The 20700-nt window shown below is 48.3% G+C and overlaps 1 protein-coding gene across 1 annotated transcript; it reads left to right on the top strand.

The window, feature by feature from the left end:
• Positions 1-4157: 4157 nt before the first annotated feature.
• LOC121108007 (olfactory receptor 14A16-like) lies at positions 4158-4934 on the top strand (the record flags this gene model as incomplete). The annotated part of the gene is made up of 1 exon (XM_040654664.1): positions 4158-4934. A coding segment is annotated over one exon (777 nt), but the record flags the coding sequence as incomplete, so codon positions are not given.
• Positions 4935-20700: the final 15766 nt, after the last annotated feature.

Raw genomic sequence — 20700 nt, 5'->3', positions numbered from 1 at the left:
GAGAACACACTGAATTCTTCCAGTACTGAAAGAGAGCTTAGAAACAAGAGGGTTGAAACCTCTACGCTTTTTACATGGGTAGATAGGGATAGCACAAATAGGATCCATTTTCAATTAAAAGAGGTGAGATTTAGATTAGAAACTGGGGGGATTTTTTCACTGAGATTGTGGTGAGGTCCTGGCACAGGCAGTCCAGAGAAGTGGTGGATTCTCCATCTCTGGAGGTGTTCAAATCCAGGCTGGATGGGGCCTCGGGCAGCCTGATGTAGAGCCTGATTTAGTGGTTGGCAACGCTGCCTACAGCATGGGAGTTGGAACTAGATGTCCTTTGAGATCCCTTCATTCATAGAATCATAGAAGAGTGAGAGAATCATAGAAGAGTCAGAGAATCATAGAGTCATAGAGTCATAGAGTCATAGAGTCATAGAGTCATAGAATCATAGAATCATAGAATCTCTAAGGTTGGAAAAGACCCACAGGATCATCCAGTCCAACCATTCACCCATCACCAATAGTTCTCACTCAACCACATCCCTCAACACAACATCCAAACGCTCTTTGAACACCACCAGGCTCAGTGACTCCACCACCTCTCTGGGCAGCCCATTCCAGTGCCTGACCACCCTTTCAGAGAAGTAGTATTTCCTCATGTCCAGCCTGAATCTTCCCTGGCGCAGCTTGAAGCCATTCCCTGTAGTCCTGTCACTAGTCACACAATAGAAGAGGCTGACCCCCAGCTCACTACAACCTCCCTTCAGGTAGTTATAGAGAGCAATATGGTCTCCCCTGAGCCTCCTCTTCTCCAGACTGAACAATCCCAGCTCCTTCAGCCGCTCTTCGTAAGGTCTGTGCTCCAGACCCCTCACCAGCTTTGTTGCCCTCCTCCGGACACGCTCCAGGGCCTCGATGTCTTTCTTACAGTGAGGGGCCCAAAACTGGACACAGTACTCGAGGTGCGGCCTCACCAGTGCTGAGTACAGGGGGATAATTACTTCCCTGTTCCTGCTGGCCACACTATTCCTGATACAAGCCAGGATGCCATTGGCCTTCTTGGCCACCTGGGCACACTGCTGGCTCATGTTCAGTCTAGCGTCAATCAACACCTGCAGGTCCATTTCCTCTACACAGTCTTCCAGCTACTCTGCCCCAAGCCTGTAGCGTTGCCTGGGGTTATTGCGGCCAAAGTGCAGGACCCGGCATTTGGTCTTGTTGAATCCCATCCCACTGGGATATCTATCCCATTGGGATAGCTATCCAGCCTATCCAGATCCCTCTGTAAGGCCTCGCTACCCTCAGGCAGATCAACACTTCCAGCCAGCTTGGTGTCATCTGCAAACTTATTGAGGGTGCACTCAATGCCCTCATCCAGGACATCAATAAAGATATTAAAGAGGACAGGCCCCAGCACCGACCCCTGGGGAATACCACTCATGACCGGTCGCTAGCTGGATTTTACTCCATTCACCACCACTCTCTAGGCCCGGTCCTCCAGCCACTTCCTTACCCAGCCAAGAGTGTATCTGTCCAAGGCACGATCTGCCAGCTTCTGGAGGAGAATACTGTGGGAGACAGTGTCAAAGCTTTGCTGTAATCTAGGTAGACTACATCAACAGTATTTGAGCTGTTTGTTGGGCTATTGTGGGGCTCAGGGTTGTCCAAGCAGCATGGACACTCCTGGGGCATGGCTTTCCTGAAGGCCCTGTGCTGCTTTTGGAGCTACATTTGAGTGTGCTGGACAGCCCAGGGAACTGGCATGACACTAGGCTGCTTCTGACGCCATTCACAGAAAACCGAGGTTCCATCAGTTGAAGAATAAGGATGTGTGTTATCTTTGTATTGCCTTGAACTCCAGAATATGCAGGAGGTGGAGAACAGAGAAAGATCTGGTTCTTCTTTCATGAGCTCAACCATTTAGTCAGCTGTATAATGCAGCATGCTCTATGGAAACAGGTGGAAAAAGGCAGCTTGAGGTGCACTAAACACAGGTGTCTATTGTCGTTTAGGATGGCCAGGAATACCTCTATCCCCTCTCTGGCCCTCAGCTGATGCTCAGGAAGGAGATGTCTAACTCTATTGGGATTTCCCACACAGTTTACAAGCACTAGCACACATCCAGGATCACCCCAGGCACCTTGGTTATCACTGAGTGTCTGCATGAACACTGGAGATCCCACTGAACACAGACCAAACATTCAGATGAGAGACTCACACACAGACACCATGCCTGCATTGCCTCAGCTGCATCACTGCCCTGCCCACGGGAAGCCCACCGCTCCCTGTCCTGGTCTGTGTGCTCTTTTTGTTACAGCAAACACTCTCTGGTAGGACTAACCATATGTCTGGAATTGGTCCATGTCCACTGATCATTTTGTGGTTAATACAGCAGATTTCAATGTACAGTCACAATGCTCTTGTCTTTCAGGAGCTGTTGGCCATGGAGACCCAGACACATCTCAGGGGAAATGAGTGGAAAAAATAAAAATGACATCCTCTGCTGCTGAGCTGGGTCAGGCTCCTGGGTCTTGGGGAGCTCCTACAAGTGGGCAGTGCCGCAGAGAGACAGCTGTGCCCAGGAGCAGCTCTTCTGTACAGCACAAAGGGGCTGGGGGCACGATCATCAGGAGATGGGGAGGAGAGAAGAAAGAGAGCTTACAGGCTGTGTGGCACAATAGCAGGCTGAGAGCTCACTGGAGGTGCATTTCTCACTATCCTTGACAAGGTAAGTCTTTTGTTCCAGGCAATGTATCTTCTTTTCCTGTAGGGATCACTAACTCTGGGACATCCCATTACATATTTGGCTGAAGGGGCTCCATGTTTCTTTACTGCAGAGAAAGAGCTGCTCCAGCTGAGGGCTTCGGTGCTGCAGTGTCAGAGCACAGCCCTGAGGGCTGCGTGTCCCAGGACGGCTGCAGGCTGTGCAGCCGGGGGTGCAGCCGGGTGCCCAGGGCTGTGGTGCAGAGCAGGGTCCCTGCTGTGCCCCAGGGGCTGTGTGCCGGGGCAGGGACTCTGCCGCCTGCCAGGCTCAGCACTCAGCCTGCCCGGGGAGCTGCCCAGGGCGCTGCGGGGAGACGTGTGGGGGGAAGGAGCCCCCCGGCAGGGCAGGGCAGGGGCCTTCTGCTGCCACAAATGCTGCCTGGGGCAGGGGGATCACAGCTACGCTGCACCCCAGAATGATTCCAAGAACACTCTGTATGAGGAGAAGCAAGGCAGGGATTGTCTTCTTTGAAATCTTAGGGATGGGAAAAAGAGTGGAGGCAGAAATCTAAAAGGGGCTGTCAACAACAGAGAGCACCTACATGCAAGGAAATGCTGTGAGGTTGCTGAAATGAATATTAGGTGTTGTTTGCATGTTGTATGGTGATGAGGCATTGCTGAAGTACGTTGAGAAATGCTGACTACTTAGTGATGGGTGGTAGATTCCCCTGCTCTCATCAGGGTCTGACTTCTTTTCACAGTGTTATGGGGGTGTAATCATTCTCCATCTTCCAAATTGTCAAGCTCAGAGCAATTAGAAACATGCCCAACCATCTCCACTTACTCCGCACCAAGCAGCTGTGAATCCCTTTGCCTCTCGGGTCTCATAGGCAGTCATACTGAGTGCAGCAGAAGCACTCAGAATTTCTCAATTCAGCAAACACTCCATGGACACACTGAGTGAGAGGAGGGAGTACAGAAAAACTATCACTAAAATGTCTTTTTGTGACCCACATACTTCTGGCTTCGAGCTCACAGATGCTGACAAGCACCTCTCTATTAGAAGTTACTTCATCTGACCCATTTTGTAAAGAAAACTTGCACTCACAGAAACTCCTCATTTCCCTGTATCTATGGGGACAAGACTGTTTCCTTGAGAGAAAAAGTGCAGAAGCCCTCCAGGCAAACTCAGCATCATGAAATGTAGCTCACATCATTGTGATTGAATGAACATTTTCCACACAGAAATCTCTGACTTTAACTTTTGTACTCCTTGGACAGGTCCTGGTGCCCAGAAGTAGCAGATGGCCAACAGCAGCTCCATCAGCGAGTTCCTCCTCCTGGCGTTGGCAGACACGCGGCAGCTGCAGCTCCTGCACTTCTGGCTCTTGCTGGGCATCTACCTGGCTGCCCTCCTGGGCAACGGCCTCATCAGCACAGCCGTAGCCTGCGACCACCGCCTGCACACCCCTATGTACTTCTTCCTCCTCAACCTCGCCCTCCTCGACCTGGGCTGCATCTCCACCACTCTCCCCAAAGCCATGGCCAATGCCCTCTGGCACACCAGGCACATCTCCTACGCAGGATGTGCTGCACAGGTCTTTCTGTTTGCCTTTCTGCTATCCGCAGAATATTCCGTTCTCACCATCATGTCATATGACCGCTACGTTGCTATCTGCAAGCCCCTGCACTACGGGACCCTGCTGGGCAGCAGAGCTTGTGCCACCATGGCAGCGGCTGCCTGGGGCACGGGGGTCCTTAATTCCCTGCTGCACACTGCCAATACATTTTCCCTGCCTCTGTGCCAAGGCAATGCTGTGGATCAGTTCTTCTGTGAAATCCCCCAGATCCTCAAGCTCTCCTGCTCAAAATCCTATCTCATGGAAGTTGGGCTTATTGTGATCAATGCCCTTGTGTTCTTTGGGTGTTTTGCTTTCATTCTCTTCTCTTATGTGCAGATCTTCAGGGCTGTGCTGAGGATGCCCTCTGAGCACGGACGGCACAAAGCCTTCTCCACGTGCCTCCCTCACCTGGCTGTGGTCTCCCTGTTTGTCAGCACTGTCGTGTTTGCCCACCTGAAGCCCTTCTCTATTTCCCTCCCATCCCTGGACCTGGTGCTTGCACTTCTGTACTCTGTGGTTCCTCCAACACTGAACCCCATTATCTACAGCATGAGGAACCAGGACATCAAGCATGCCATCAGCAAAGTGTTGCAAAATGCACTATTCCAGGTTCAATAAAGTGCACATCTTCCTCACATGATTCCCGGTCATTGTTCTTCCTATTTTATATGTGTTTGATCTTTTGTTTTTGTTTGTGTGATACTGTAATCTGTTAAAAAAATGTTGCATTTTTTCCACTTCTTCTTTCCCATCTACTTTTTATTTTCTCACTCCAAGAGCTCATGCCAATATGGAACCAGGTTCCCTGTATAGGTTAAAAGACACTAAAAAAGCTTGCCAAATTACTTTTCATTTGCTCTCCTCTCTTCCTGCCTTGCCTGGATCTGGATCTGGGGGAGGTACAGCCACACACAGCAGCACAACACGCTCTTTTCATTCCTGCTCTCTTCACACTGCTCTCAAGTCCTTGCATTTGTACAGACCTGAAGGTCTTGTGTGTCTCACCACAGCCCTGTTGTCTCTACAGCAGCACTCCGGGGCTGCAGTCAGTAGGCGGCAATATGAAGCGCTGTGTCAGAGCTGGTCTCCTTGCTGCAGCGCCATAACAAGAGGGGATCTTCAGAGCAGAACCAGAGAACTGTGGAGGCCTCTTCCAAAAGAATGGTGTAAGGACTATACCTCAGGAGCTGCTCCCTGAAAAGACCTCAAGATCTTCTGGTGTTCTCCACTGAGTGATGGGGACAGTTTCAGAGTCCCAAGGTGATCTGTTATGGACTCAGGGCAGTGCTGTGTTTTGACATGGAAGGTGGCTCAGCACCACACGGTTGTTTGCTCACTGCTGTTATCTCAACTCTAGGAGCCCCACATTGGGCACCAAAATGACTGTGGTGGTTTAGCCCGCTGGGTGGCTCAGCACCATGCAGTGCTTTGTGCACTGTCCCCTTTCCCAGTGGGATGGGGAATAGTTTATGGTTGTACAGCACGTGGGCTGAAATAAAGCTATTTCCTAAGAGAGATCAAAGGAAAGGGTAATACTTATGACATATGCATATATATGTCTCACTGGTGTGTCAGAGGGAAGGGTGCCAGGGCAATACCTGCACAGAATTTGTGGACCCCCTGCCCTGTCACAGTCGGACAGAGCTGACAGAGGAGGGTTGGAAGAGTATCCCAGCTCAGAATCTGTCAACGGTTTAAAGGCTGGTCCGGAGCTGGTCCGGACAATGATGTCGCCAATCCGGCATCATTGGCGAATCCCCTGCCTGCCAACCCCACTAACCCAGGTCTCACTAAGCACCAGGTTTGAGATGCTGGAAATTGAAGGGGAAGTGAGTGGGGAGGCCAGGGAGAATCTGCCTAGGAGGGAGTCTAGGCTGAGGTGCTCACCCCCATGCCTTGAAACTGCCTCTGCCAGGAAAAGGAGGAGGAGAATTGTGGTGGGGGATTCCCTTCTCAGGGGAATGGAGGGCCTTATTTTCAGCCCTGACCCGACCTATAGGGAGGTGTGCTGCCTCCCTCGGGCCCACATCAGGGACATCACCAGAAAAGGCCTGGGTCTGGTTTGCTCCTCTGATTACTGCCCATTACTGATAGTTCAGGTAGGCAGTGATGAAATTGCTCAGGGAAGCCTGCGAGCTTTCAAGAAGGATTTCAGGGGCTCATACTTTCACTCATATTTTACACTGCCTTTACCTCACTTTTTACTCTGGGTTTACTTACACTCTACTCCAGGTCTACTCATATTTTACTTCAGATTTACTCACGCTATACTCCAGGCTTACTGCCCCTCCTCAACAGGATGGGGGAGAAAACACAGTTAACCAATTCCTGGGTTGAGGCAAAAAACCCTTTATTATTTCCTTGCGAAAAACCCACTGATAACAAATTGTGTGTGTTAATGGCTGCACATCAAAAGCAGGTTTTTCTGCACACTTGGGAACAGCTATTGAATTCAGCGTCTGTTTCACCTTAATATATTAATTGAAACTACACCTAACCCACAACATATTTGACCAATATTTTGTATATTTTAATAGATTTCCAACACAGAAATCTGCTCACAGTCAGTTAGGATTTCACATCCCTCTTACTCCTCACCTATTTACTGTAATAGAAGTGATTTCCTATGCTTGTACTTCATCTGTGTTTTCTCACCTCCTGACCTCCTTTCCTAATATTTATCAATAACTTCCTAAATTACCCCTGTGTAGCAGTTAGTTATTTCTGTTCTTGCTGTCACACCCAGTCTGTTGTGTCACTGCAGCTCGGGCATTGATTCGCTTCTCAATGCTTTGGTCATTGCTGAACTCCAGACCATTCTGATAGGAGCTCTCTGGATACTGAAGTGAAGGTTGCTAAGTTACAGAAACACACTTATCTACCAGCTGCCAGCTGTAAGCAAAGAAATAATCTAATACACAATTATTTCCTTGTGTGTGATGTAAAAAGATGGATTTTACTGTAACACAACCTTAGTCCATGGATTTACTGGATTTTGTTTAGCTCAACATTTTCAATATCTAAATATGAAATGAGTATTTTTCCAAAGCTTCATTAAATTTTGTGGTTCTTTATGGTCAGAATGATGATGTGGACGCTTTGACAATACATCAGTTACACAGACCAGTACAAAAATCTACCTGGACTTCTGAAAGGCCTTTGGCATGGTCCCACATCACATCCCTATCTCTGTGGAGAGATGTGTGAGGTGGATTTGAAGGGCAGACACTTCATTTGATGCAGCCCAGGGTGTGGTTGTTTTTCTGGGCTTCAAGTGCACACTGCTGATTTGTGTTGAGTTTTTCATCAACTAACACCCTCAGTGTTTCTCCTCTGGACTGCTCTAAGTGCATTCTGCACTCTGCTTGCATTTCTGCTCGGGATTGCTCTGACCCATGTGAATATCTTTGCACATGGCCTTCTTGATCTTCACGAGATTCTCACAGACCTACCTCTGTAGCTTGTTAGGGTCCCTCTGGGTGTCATCCCTTCTCTTTACTGTGTTGACCACATCACAGAAATTGGTGTCACCCACAAACTTGCTGAACGTGCACTCAACATTGTTGTCCAAGTCAGCGACAAAGAGGTTAAATAGCACCAGTACCACCTGCAGACCCCTGAAAAAATACCATTGTATCCACACAGACACTGAGCTGTTGACCACAACTCGGGCTGTGACCATCCATCCTATTCCACATACAATGAGTGGTCTATCCAACAATTCATGCCTTATCCCTCTCTCTTCAGAGAGAAGAGTCTCATACAGGGTAGTATCAAATGTCTTCCACCAGTCCTGGTAGACGGAAAGTGCCATCATCTCATAAACTACCCTCCTGGCAGTGCACCGACTCATCAGCTTCTCTTGGCCTGACAGCACACCACACACATGAAATCTCACCATGACCTTTCAAGTCACAAGCCAGATACACACCTTTCAGGAAGACATGTCCAAGTTATGCACTCATCATATGCTAACGGGCAAGGGATGTGAAAACAAGGACCCAAGGCCTCTTCCTGTATGCAGGCAATCAGCTCTCAGGCAGAAGGGATCTCTCAGTCAGCCTGCCCAGCTGGTGCCTTCTGCTGGATTACCAGAGACACGGGAATGACCATGAGCTGCATTCCTAAAGGTACAGAGCTCAGCCCTGAATTCAAGGCTGTCGTATTGACTACTACAGAAAGAATGTCTTCCAAGGCGCTTTGCCAGCCTTGTTCCTGCTGCAGGTCTGTCATCTCCAGAGACTGAAATAACCTCTGAAACACCATCTAGCCACGATTGTTACAGGGTGGTGAGTTCTGCTTACACAGGTGACCTCACCTCAACATTTCTATGTGTATACTTATCTATAACACATCAGAGCCTCCATCTGGTTGAGGAGCGGATGGTGCAGAAGTGTCTGGGTGGGATCAGTGTGCACACATCCATGGGTCCAGATGGGATGCATCCACGTGTGCTGAGGGAGCTGGCAGAGGTGACTGCTGAACCACTCTCTATCATCTTTGACAGGCCTAGGAGATTAGGAGAGGTGCCCAAAGACTGGAGGATAGCCAATGTCAGTCCAGTCTTCAGAAATGGCAAGAAGGAGGATGTGGGAAACTCCAGGCCAGTCAGTCTCACCTCTGTCCCTAGGAAGGTGATGGAACAGCCTGTTGTGGATGCCATCTCCAAGCAATTGGGAGAGAAGAAGGATAGGAGGAGGAGTCAGCATGGCTTCACCAAGAGGTAGTAGTGCTTGAGCAACCTGGTAGCCTTCTATGATGGCAGGCTGGGTGGATGGGGGGAGAGCAGTGTCCCTGAGCACCGAGGGCCCACCGGCTTTGCAGTAGCAACGGTTTACTCACACTTTTCTCTGGGTTTACTGTCACTTTACTCAGGGCTTTACTCACAATTTACTCCGGGGTTTCTAACAATATGCTTTAGGTTTTACCATCAAGGTTACTTTGGGTTTACTCACAATTTGCACCAGGTTTCCTCATTATTTATTCCGGGCTTACACACCCTTTACTTTGGGTTTACTCACACTTTCCTCTAGCTTTACTCACAGTTTACATCAGGTTTTGCTCACATTCTACACCAGGGTTTACACATATTTTACTCCATGTTTCCTCACAGCTTTCTCCAAGCTTTGTTCACTCTTTACTCCAGGTTTACTCACTCTTTACTTTATGGTTACGCACACTTTACTCTGGGTTTTCTCACAATTTTCTTTGGGTTTAGTCACACCTTACACTGGGTATTACTCACACTTTAACTTTACTATCCCTTTACTCTAGGTTTACACACATTTCAATCCAGGTTCATTCATACTTTTCTCTGGGTTTACTCTCACTTTACTCAGAGCTTTACTCACACTTTACTCCGGGTTTCCTAACAATGTATGCCAGGTTTTACTCATATGTTTACTTTGTGTTTACACACAATTTACACCAGGTTTTCTCACTATTTACTCCGGGCTTACACACCCTTTACTTTGGGTTTTCTCACCCTTTTCTCTAGCTTTACTCACACTTTACATCAGGTTTTACTCACATTCTACACAAGGGTTTACACATATTTTATTCCATGTTTCCTCAGAGTTTACTCCAATCTTTGTTCCCTCTTTACTCCAGGTTTACTCACTCTTTACTTAAAGGTTATGCACACTTTACTCTGAGTTTAATCACACTTTACTTCTGGTGTACACACACCGTACTCCGGGTATTACTCCCGCTTTATTCAAGCTTTACTAACCCTTTACTCCGGGCTTACTCACACTTCAATCCAGGTGTACTCTAGTTTTCTCTCGGTTTACTCTCACTGTACTCTCACTTTACTCACAGTTTACACCAGGTTTCCTAACAATGTATGCCAGGTTTAACTCATATGTTTACTTTGGGTTTACTCACAATTTACACCAGGTTTCCTCATTATTTACTCTGGGCTTACACACCCTTTACTTTGGGTTTACTCACACTTTTCTCTAGCTTTACTCACAGTTTACATCAGGTTTTACACACATTCTACACAAGGGTTTACACATATTTTACTCCATGTTTCCTCACAGTTTTCTCCAAGCTTTGTTCACCCTCTACTCCAGGTTTACTCACTCTTTACTTTATGGTTACGCATCCTAACTCTGGGTTTACTCACAATTTTCTTTGGGTTTAGTCACACCTTACTCTGGGTATTACTCGCGCTTTACTCTACCTTTACCAACCCTTTAATCTGGGTTTACTCAGACTGCTGTCCAGGTGTACTCATACTTTTCTCTGGGTTCACTCTCAATTTATTCCGTGTTTCCTAACAATGTACACCATTTGTTTTACTCACAACTTTACTTTGGGTTTACTCACAATTTACACCAGCTTTACTCGCTATTTACTCCGGGCTTACACACCCTTTACTTTGGGTCTACTCACACTTTTCTCTAGTTTTACTCACCCTTTACTCCAGGTTTACTCAACCTTTACTCCAGTTTTACACACACTTTATTCCAGGTTTACACACAATTTACTCTGGGTTTAGTCACACCTTACTGCGGATTTTACTCACAGTTTTCTCTAGTTTTACTCCCCCTTTTCTCCAGGTTTACTCAACATTTACTCAGGTTTTACACACACTTTATTCCAGATTTACACACACTTCACTCTGGGTTTAGATACACCTTACTCCGGATTTTACTCACACTTTACCCCGGGTTTTACTCACACTTGTTTACTTGTTGTAGACAATAAGATGACCAACCAGAGCCAGCCAAGAGTCTCCAACCTGACCCATGTCAAAAGAAAATAAGTCCTCAGCCTTCATCCAAAAGTCCACCAAAGAACCACCAAAAGATACGCATGTGTCATAGAGCTGAGACTTGGGGCAGGGATAAATGTCAATCATTTTGGGGACTCGCTGTACTAACCCAACGTTTTCTTGGAAATCTAATGCATGTGTAAGCAGCAGCTTCTTTAAGTACGTGCCTTTCTGGCCCTCCGGTATGCAGGGTAGGTGGGGGGCACTGGGGGAGATGTGGTGTGTGCGCAGCGCTGATTAAACATACCTGCTTTATAACTACTCTGTGGTTACAGAGTTTGATTTCCACCCATCACAGGGCACAGCCACTGGCACCACTGTCTGTGTCCCTGTACCTGGAGGCATTTGTGTCCTGCAAACACCGTTCTGGATAACATCTCCTTAAGAAAAATGAGAAAAAGAAAAAGAAAAGGACACCAAATTCCTTCAAAGACCAGCGTTTTCAACCTAAAAAGGGAGAGGACTGGAGAGAATATTAGAAGTTGAGAAGCGTGTTAACATATTTTTATTGATTTCGATCTTTGTTGTCAATCCTTGGTTTCAATTTCATGGACATTAATGAACATCTTTCAGCCTTACAGCTTCAAAAAGAAAAGAAGATCCATTTGTACCTTGCACAGAGCCTGGTGCCCCCCAGAATTTCCCTGTTCAGAACTGTCCATGACATCTCTCAGTCTTTGCATTGATGGAGACACACTGTGGTACTGTTCTCATTTTGATTTTCTCAGATCATGTTTTCAGTAGTCACATGCAGCACGGGACACTTCACAGCCTCCATGCCCTTAATGCCAGGTACCCTGCCCCATTCTACTGTGGGCCCACATTGACCATAGCCTTCCTTTTGCTGCATATACATTTCTAATAGCCCTTATTGCCTTTGATATGCCTGGGAAGATTTAATGGTGTTTGAGCATTAGCCTTCAGAAACGAATCTCAGCAGGTACAGTAGGACAAAATCTTTGTGCTGCTGTAAGGTGATCACTTCTTGCTTCCAATTTTTAAATGAATTCTTCCTAATGTAACCCAAAGACACTTGAAGAAGCCAAGGTGTGCTCTGCTGTAGCCCAAAGGTGTGAGCTTGTCTTTTGCCCTCCCTTCAGACTCCTCAGCTCCACCATCCCATGGCCATTGCAGCCTAGGTTCCCTTCGATCTTTACATTCCCTACAACCCCTTCCTTCCTGGTGAGTATGAGATCCAGCAGAGCACCTCTCCTCTTCAGTTCCTCTATGGCTTGGGTCAAGAAGCTGCCATATGTCCTCTCCAGGGATCTCCTGGAAGCCGTATGTCCTGCTGTGCTGTCCCTGCAGCAGATGCTGGAGTGAAAAAGACCCGCAAAGGAGACACTGGCCTGACAACATGAGACTCCCATCAGTCTGTAGAGGGCACCTTCCACGTGCTCTTCCTGATCAGGAAGCCAGGAACAGACACTGTTGATCTCCTCAGTTGGCCATTTCCATTCACTCTGACCTGGCTGCTCTGCCATGCCCAGGCAGAGCTCAGTGCACTCTCACAGAGGGCTGTCACTCTTCCTTGTCTCCTCGCCCATCCATCATAAAGACTCTGTATCCCTTTTGTGCTTCATTCCAGTTCTGGAAGCCATTTAACCGTGTCCCTGTGGTCCAAACAAATGCTCAGGCCTGCTACCGTTTGAAAATTTCTAGTTCAGCATGTGTTGGTTTTCTCATTAGTGTAAAAACAGATAAGAAAACATCCTAATTGGGAAGCACTGGTGGAGTTAGCCAGGCTGTATATTGCATTTATAGTATGAATATATAGTGTGTATACATATATATATATATACTGTATGCCACTATACATAGTGGCACACAGGCATTGGACCCATTGTGGGGCTCAGAGTCGACCAAGCAGCACGTTCACTCCAGGGGCATGGCTTTCCTGAAGGCACAGTGCTGCATTTGCAGCTGCATGTGAGTGTGCTGGAAACCCAGGGAACGGGCATAACACTTGGCTGCTTCTGATGCCATTCGCAGAAAACAGGTTTCATCAGTTGAAGGTACCCCCAGGCACCTTGGTCACCACCCAGAGTCTGTGTGTGAGCAACTGACTCCCCTCTGAAGGACCAAGGACTCAGAGCAGGAGCTCACATGCAGGCAACTGTTTGTGCATATCTGAACTGAACCAGCGGAATCCCAGCTCCTGTGGGCCTGTGGGGAGCTGAATCCCATTTCAGCCCCTGGGTTTCCATCAAGGGATGAGATGCCTGCACTGCCTCAGCTGGATCACTGCACGCCCAGGGGAAGTCCACCCCTCCCTGTCCTTCTGCATGTGCACTTTTTGTTACAGCAAACACTCTCTGGTAGGACTAACCATGTGTCTGGAATGAGTCACTGTCTACAGGACATTTGGTGGTTAATGCAGCAGATTTCCGAGTACAGTCACAATGCTGTTGTCTTTCAGGAGCTGTTGGCCATGGAGATCCAGGGGCATCTCATGGGAGATGAGTGGGAAGGATAAAAATGACATCCTCTGCTGCTGATCTGGGCCAGACTTCTGGGATACAGGGAGCTCCTACAAGTGGGCAGTGCTGCAGAGAGACAGCTGTGCCCAGGAGCAGCTCTTCTGCACAGCACAGCGCAGCAGGGCTGAGGAAATGAACTGCAGGTGTCATGAGGAGAGAAGAGAAAGAAGAGAGGGATTACAGGATGTATGGGCTGTGAGCAGGCTGAGAGCTCGCTGCAGGAGGATTGCTCACAGCTCTTGACAAGGTAAGTCTCTGAATGCAGGCAATGCAGCTTCTTTTCCTGGAGGTATCACTGAATTTGAGACATCCCATAGCAGATCAGGCTGAAGACACACCATGTTTCCTAACTGTGGGGAAGAAAATGCTCCAGTCGAGGGTTTCCGTGCTGCAGCATCAGAGCACAGCCCTCAGTTCTGCATGTCCCAGGACGGCTGCAGGCTGTGCAGCCGGGGGTGCAGCCGGGTGCCCAGGGCTGTGGTGCAGAGCAGGGTCCCTGCTGTGCCCCAGGGGCTGTGTGCCAAGGCAGGGACTCTGCCGCCTGCCAGGCTCAGCACTCAGCCTGCCCGGGGAGCTGCCCAGGGCGCTGCGGGGAGACGTGTGGGGGGAAGGAGCCCCCCGGCAGGGCAGGGGCCTTCTGCTGCCACAGCTGCTGCCTGGGGCAGGGGGATCACAGCTACGCTGCAACCCAGAATGTTTTCAAAGGCACTTTGCAAGAGGAGAGTCAAGGCAGGGATTTTTCTGTTATATTCTTAGGGAAGCAAAAAAGGATTGGAGGCTGAAATCTAAAAGGTGCTGTCAACTTTGAACACATCCCTGAGACTCCTGAATTATACTCTAATCAATCATTTCTTTTGTATACAGTCACACAGAATGTGCTTTCAGCCTCTCCTTTCTCAAAGGACGGAACCAGCTGAAATTATTGTCGTTTTCTGCAGACATGAATAATGCACTTATCCTTCAAATAGGAAGCTTTCACTAAAAGAAATTGAAGGGCACAGAGGTTGGGATACTGGGCTCTAAGAGCACTTGGCATAAGGATATGTGACTTGGAAACAGATGAAAATATCCAGGAAGTAGGGATAAAATAAGAAAAATAGAGGAAAGAAAAAGTTTTATTAGCCGCTTCTGCTTATGGAATGCTGAGCTTCATGAAATCAGTTTCAGGTAATGGAGCAAATGAACATGGCCCTAAAAGAAAGAAAAGTTTTTATAGTATAGCAGGAGGTGTGACTATGAGAACTGCCTTGTCATTATCTTCTGCACCCTGAACAGGACTCCATGCCCAGGAACCACGGATGCCCAACAGCAGCTCCATCAGCGAGTTCCTCCTCCTGGCGTTGGCAGACACGCGGCAGCTGCAGCTCCTGCACTTCTGGCTCTTGCTGGGCATCTACCTGGCTGCCCTCCTGGGCAACGGCCTCATCAGCACAGCCGTAGCCTGCGACCACCGCCTGCACACCCCCATGGACTTCTTCCTCCTCAACCTCACCCTCCTCGACCTGGGCTGCATCTCCACCACTCTCCCCAAAGCCATGGCCAATGCCCTCTGGCACACCAGGGCCATCTCCTATGCAGGATGTGCTGCTCAGGTCTTCTTCTTTCTTTTCCTGTTTGGAGCAGAGTATTCCATTCTCACCATCATGTCCTATGACCGCTACGTTGCCATCTGCTAGCCCCTGCACTATGGGACCCTGCTGGGCAGCAGAGCTTGTGCCACCATGGCAGCAGCTGCCTGGGGCACTGGGCTTCTCTATTCCCTACTGCACACTGCCAGTACGTTTTCTCAAGCACTGTGCCGAGGTAAAGCTGTGAACCAGTTCTTCTGTGAAATCCCCCAGATTCTCAAGCTCTCCTGCTCAGAATCAGACTACCTCAGGGAAACTGGATTTATAGTGCTTAGTGTTCTTGCCATATATGGGTGTTTTGCTTTCATTCTTTTCTCCTATGTGCAGACCTTCAGGGCCGTGCTGAGGATGCCCTCTGAGCAGGGACGGCACAAAGCCTTCTCCATGTGCCTCCCCCACCTGGTTGTGGTCTCTCTCTTTGTCAGCACGGACTTTCTGGCCTACCTGAAACCCCATTCCTTGGTCTCCCCATCCCTGGACCTGGTGGTGTCATTTCTGTACTCAGTGGTGACTCCAACACTGAACCCCCTCATCTACAGCATGAGGAACCAGGAGCTCAAGGATGCAGTGAGAAAAATTATGTCATGGACACATTTCAGCAGCAATAAACATCTCATCTGTCTTTACAAATGACTCACAGTCTTCCTCACTGCGGGCCTATTTATGTTCTTTTATGTTCATAGTATTTATTTATTTATATGAATAGGTGCATTCTTCTTTACTGTTCATGTGTGTATATATATAATTGTTCTAAGTGGTTATCGTGTACTTAATGTGTGTTCGGATTCCTTCCACTTCCACTGAGGCATCACTCTGCTCTCTTTCTCCTGAAGGCCATATGAGCTCTGGGTTAATACTGACTGCCTCACAGCCTCTGTGTGATTCTTCTTTATCTGCAGGGTAAGGAGATGCCAGTGGGCACTGTGGAGGCAGTGGGGATGCAGCAGGAACGGAACGGGAGGCTGGAGGAAGACTCCTCGGGCATACCTGTGCACACATAGTGCCTTTGATAATGGCCCATTGTCATTCCAAGCAGTTTGCACACCCCCAGACTCCCAGGGAGAGGTTTTATCAGCACTCTTCCCTGTCCACCTGGGTCTGCTGCCCACTCTGATCAACACGGCCAGCAGAGAGACACCCATCAATGGCCAAACAGATCAGAGGAGGGATGGGGTCTGATGGGAGTTGATGTGGTCGTGAAATTTCCCTGAAGAATCAAGTATGACCTGGAGCCCTATGCCCTTGCTGCTGTTGCTCAGTCCCTGTCCCAGCAGAAGTCCTTGTGACAATCTCCCACCCCTCATGCTAGCCATAACCCCAAAGACAACCCCGGCACAAGCTGAGCGTGCTGGGTGGTAGATGGAGCACCAGGATCTGGTTGTGACTATGGGCAGAATGAGCCTTCTGCTCAGTCCACTGCAAGAATGGCAGCCTCTGAGAGCTCACAAGGGGAAGGAGCCGGCAGAGGTGATCCTGGGGCCCTGCAGACCACCCCATGCCCGTGGGGCCACAAAGCAAGGTGCCTCAGGGCACAGACCCAGCAAAGCTTCCTGTTGCATGAACAGAAAGGAGACACTGTTGAAAGAAGCTACCACCAGCCCCAGACCTCATACCATTGATTCCCAGCAACACTATGACCGTAATCTGCTGAGGGCTGATGGCTGAAATGGGGCCATTCCACTTTCTTACTGGGCTCAGTGCCTGCGCTGGGGAATGGGCAGCCTGGCTCAGACCCTCTCCTGGCCCAGATCTCAGCAGAGCTGAGAACAGGGCTGGCTGTGTGCTGTATGGGACATACTGGGGACCCACAAATCACCCGGAACTCAGCTTTCTCTGCAGGTTTCACTGCACACTTGGGAAAAGCTATTGAATTTGGCGTCCCTTTCACCTTAATATATTAATTGAAACTACACCTAACCCACAACACATTTGACTAGTATTTTATACAATTTAAAAGATTTCCAACACTGAAATCTGCTCACAGTCAGTTAAGATTTCACATCCCTCTCATTCCTTACCTGTTTACTGTAACTGAACTGATTTGCTATGTCTGTACTTTAGTTTTGTTCTCTCATGTCCTGACCTCCTTTCCTAGTATTTATCAGTAACTTCCTAAATTACCCCTGTGTAGCAGTTAGTTATTTCTGTTCTTGCTGTCACAACCAGTCTGTTGTGTCACTGCAGCTCCGGTAATGATTCACTTCTGAATGCTTTGGTCATTGCTGAACTCCAGACCATTCCGATAGGAGCTCTCTGGATACCGAAGTGAAGGTTGCTAAGTTACAGAAACACACTTATCTACCAGGTGCCAGCTGTTAGCAAAGAAACAATCTAATAAACAGTTTCCTTGTGTATGCAGTTAGAAGACAAATTTTACTCTAACACAACCTTTGTCCATGGATTTTCTGTGTTTTGTTTAGCTCAGTTTTTTCAGGATCTAAATGGGAAATCAGTATTTTCCCAAAGCTTCATTACATTTCGTGGTTCCTTATGGTCAGAATGATGATGTGGACGCTTTGACAATGCATCAGTTACACAGACCGGTACAAAAATCTACCTGGACCTTTGAAAGGCCTTTGGTATGGTCCCACATCACATCCTTATCTCTGTGGAGAGATGTGTGAGATGGATTTGAAGGGCGTACAGTTCACCGGATAAGAAATTGGTAGAAAGGTCGCAGCCAAAGGACTGTTACCAAATGACATTTACCAAATGGGTCTCTGGGAAATGGGCTCCACCAGGTGGAGGCCGATCACAAGTGGTGTCCCCAGGGGTCAGCCTTGGGACCAGAGCTCTTCAACGCCTATCAGTGGCATGGATGATGAGATAGTGTGCACCCTCATTAATTCTGCTGATGACACCGAGCTGCGTGGAGCAGTTGGCACGACAGAATGAAGGGGTGCCATCCAGAGGGACCTGGACAGGCTTGAGAAGTGGGCGCAAAGAAACACCATGAGGTTCAACAAGATCGGGTGCAAGGTTTTGCACTTGTGTTGGAACAATCTCAGGTATGAGTACAGACTGCGAGAGCTCCTACTTGTGAGAAGCCCTGCAGGGAAGGTCTTAGAGGTCCTGGGAGATGGAAACGTTAACAGGAGTGCTTGCAGCCTGAGGGGCCAACTGTACCCTGGGCTTCATCAACAGAGGGGTGCCCATCAGAGTGAGGGAGGGCACTGTCCTTCTCTAGTCAGCTTGCAATCGTGCATTGGCATTGCTCTGGCCCATATATCCATGTGCAATATCCTTGCACATGGCCTTGTTGATCTTGATGAGGTTCTCACAGACCCACCTCTGTAGCTTGTCATGGTCCCCCTAGGTGGCATCCCTTATCTTTACTGTGTTGACCACATCACAGAAATTGGTGTCACTCACAAACTTGCTGAAGGTGCACTCAACAGCGCTGTCCAAGTCAGCAACAAAGAGTTTAAATAGCACCAGTACCACTTGAAAACCCCTGAAAAATACCATTCTCTCCACACAGCCACTGAGCTGTTGTCCACAACTCAGGCTGTGACCATCCATCCAATTCCACATACAGTGAGTGGTCCATCCATCAATTCATGCCTCATGCCTCTCTCTTCAGAGAGAAGGGTCTCATACAGGGCCGTATCAAATGTCTTCCACCAGTCCCAGTAGGCAGAAAGTGCCATCATCTCACAATCTACCCTCCAGGAAGTGTACCAACTCATCAGCTTCATTTAGCCTGACAGCTGACCACACAGATGAAATCTCACCATAACCTTTCAAGTCACAAGCCTGATGTACACCGTTCAGGAAGACATGTCCAAGTTATGCGCCCATCATGTGCTAACGAGCAAGGGATGTGAAAACAAGGACCCAAGGCCTCTTCCTGTATGCAGGCAATCAGCTCTGAGGCAGAAGGGATCTCTCAATCCACCTGCCCAGCAGTTGCCTTCTGCTAGCTTACCAGAGACAGGGGAATGACCATTAGCTGCATTCCTAAAGGTACAGAGCTCAGGCCTGAATTCAAGGATGTTCTATTGACTACTACAGAAAGAATGTCTTCCAAGGCTCTTTTCCAGCCTTGTTCCTGCTGCAGGTCTGTCACCTCCAGAGACTGAAATAACCTCTCAAACACCATCTCAGCCACATGCCTGTTCCAAGGTGGTGAGTTCTGCTTGCACAAGTGACCTCACCTCAACATATCTATCCCTGCCTCGTGGCCCGTTGCTCATTACTAGGGCAGCACCGGGGGGCCCTTCCGGCTGCCGCTTCCCATTCCACCCCAAGGAGCCGCACTGTGTGTGCTGAGGCCATGTGGGAAGTGATTGAAGCACGGTGGGGAAGCGGCCCGGGGCTGAGATCTAGGACTCGGGCCTGCAGCCTCCCCTCACTATGCAGAAGGGTTCTTCTCCCAGGGCCCACTTCAATCCCGGCAGAGTGGTGATCTGTTCGGCTTGACAGGAAGGTGCCGGGACTGAGTGCTTTTGAGGAGGGCTGACGAGCACTGAAGTGAGGGACAGAACCGATGTGCAGAAATGAAACTCTGTAACCACAGAGTAGTAATAACACAGCTATGTTTAATGTGCACTGCACACACGCTGGATGCAGAGGGGATGTTGTCACCTAGCCTACATAGTGGAGGGCAAGAAAAGCACCTACTTAAAGAGCAAGCTGCAAACATATGCATTCGATGTCTAAGAAAAGGCTGGTTTATTGCAATGTGTCCCCAAAATGAGAGTTGTACACATGTACAGTGGTCTTTCTGATGAAGGTAGTTGTGTTATTTTCTTGGGCTTCGGGTAGGATGGAGGACACTTGGCTGGCTCTGGTTGGTTGTCCCATCGGCCACAACTCCATTCAATAATCTGCTGATTCTTTGATAATTTGTGGTTTTACTGTCTGACCCTGCTACCTTGCATTCCAGACATAGGATAGATGATGTTATTTGGAAAAATGGGAGACCCACTGTCTATGCTAACTGTCTAAGAATGTAGAAAAGCATCTGTTATCAGCAGCAATAACTTGATTTAGCAAGTTCAAGTAAACCTGAAGTAAAGGCTGAGTAAATACTGTAGAAAAGTGTGAGTAAACCCAGAGAAAAGTGAATAAATTCAGAGTAAAGTGTGAGTACACCTGGCGTAGTGTGTGACTAAACCCAGAGTAAAGTGTGTGTAGACCCAAAGGAAAGTGTGAGTAAAACCCAGAGTAAGCTGTGAATACACCCTTAGAAGAGTATGAGTAAAGCCTGGTAAAGTGTGCATAAACCCAAAGCAAGGTGAGAGTAAACCCAGACTAAAGTGTGAGTAAAACCCAGAGAAAGGCATGAGTACACCCGGTGTCGAGTATGACTACCTGTGGTAAAGTGTGTGTAAACTGGGAGTAATCTGTGAGCAGACTTGCAGTTTAGCATGGGAAGACATGGATTTAAGTGTGAAAAAACCTGGACTGATGGATGTGTATACATGGACAAAAGTGTGGTGTAAAGTGTGAGTAAACCCTGAGTAAGTAGAGAGTAAACCTGGAGTAAAGTG

The sequence above is a fragment of the Gallus gallus genome, chromosome 33 (assembly GCF_016699485.2).
Source record: "Gallus gallus isolate bGalGal1 chromosome 33, bGalGal1.mat.broiler.GRCg7b, whole genome shotgun sequence".
Lineage (NCBI taxonomy): Eukaryota > Metazoa > Chordata > Aves > Galliformes > Phasianidae > Gallus > Gallus gallus.
The sequence above is the reverse complement of the archived record's forward strand: the minus strand, read 5'-3'. Positions and strand labels throughout refer to the sequence as shown.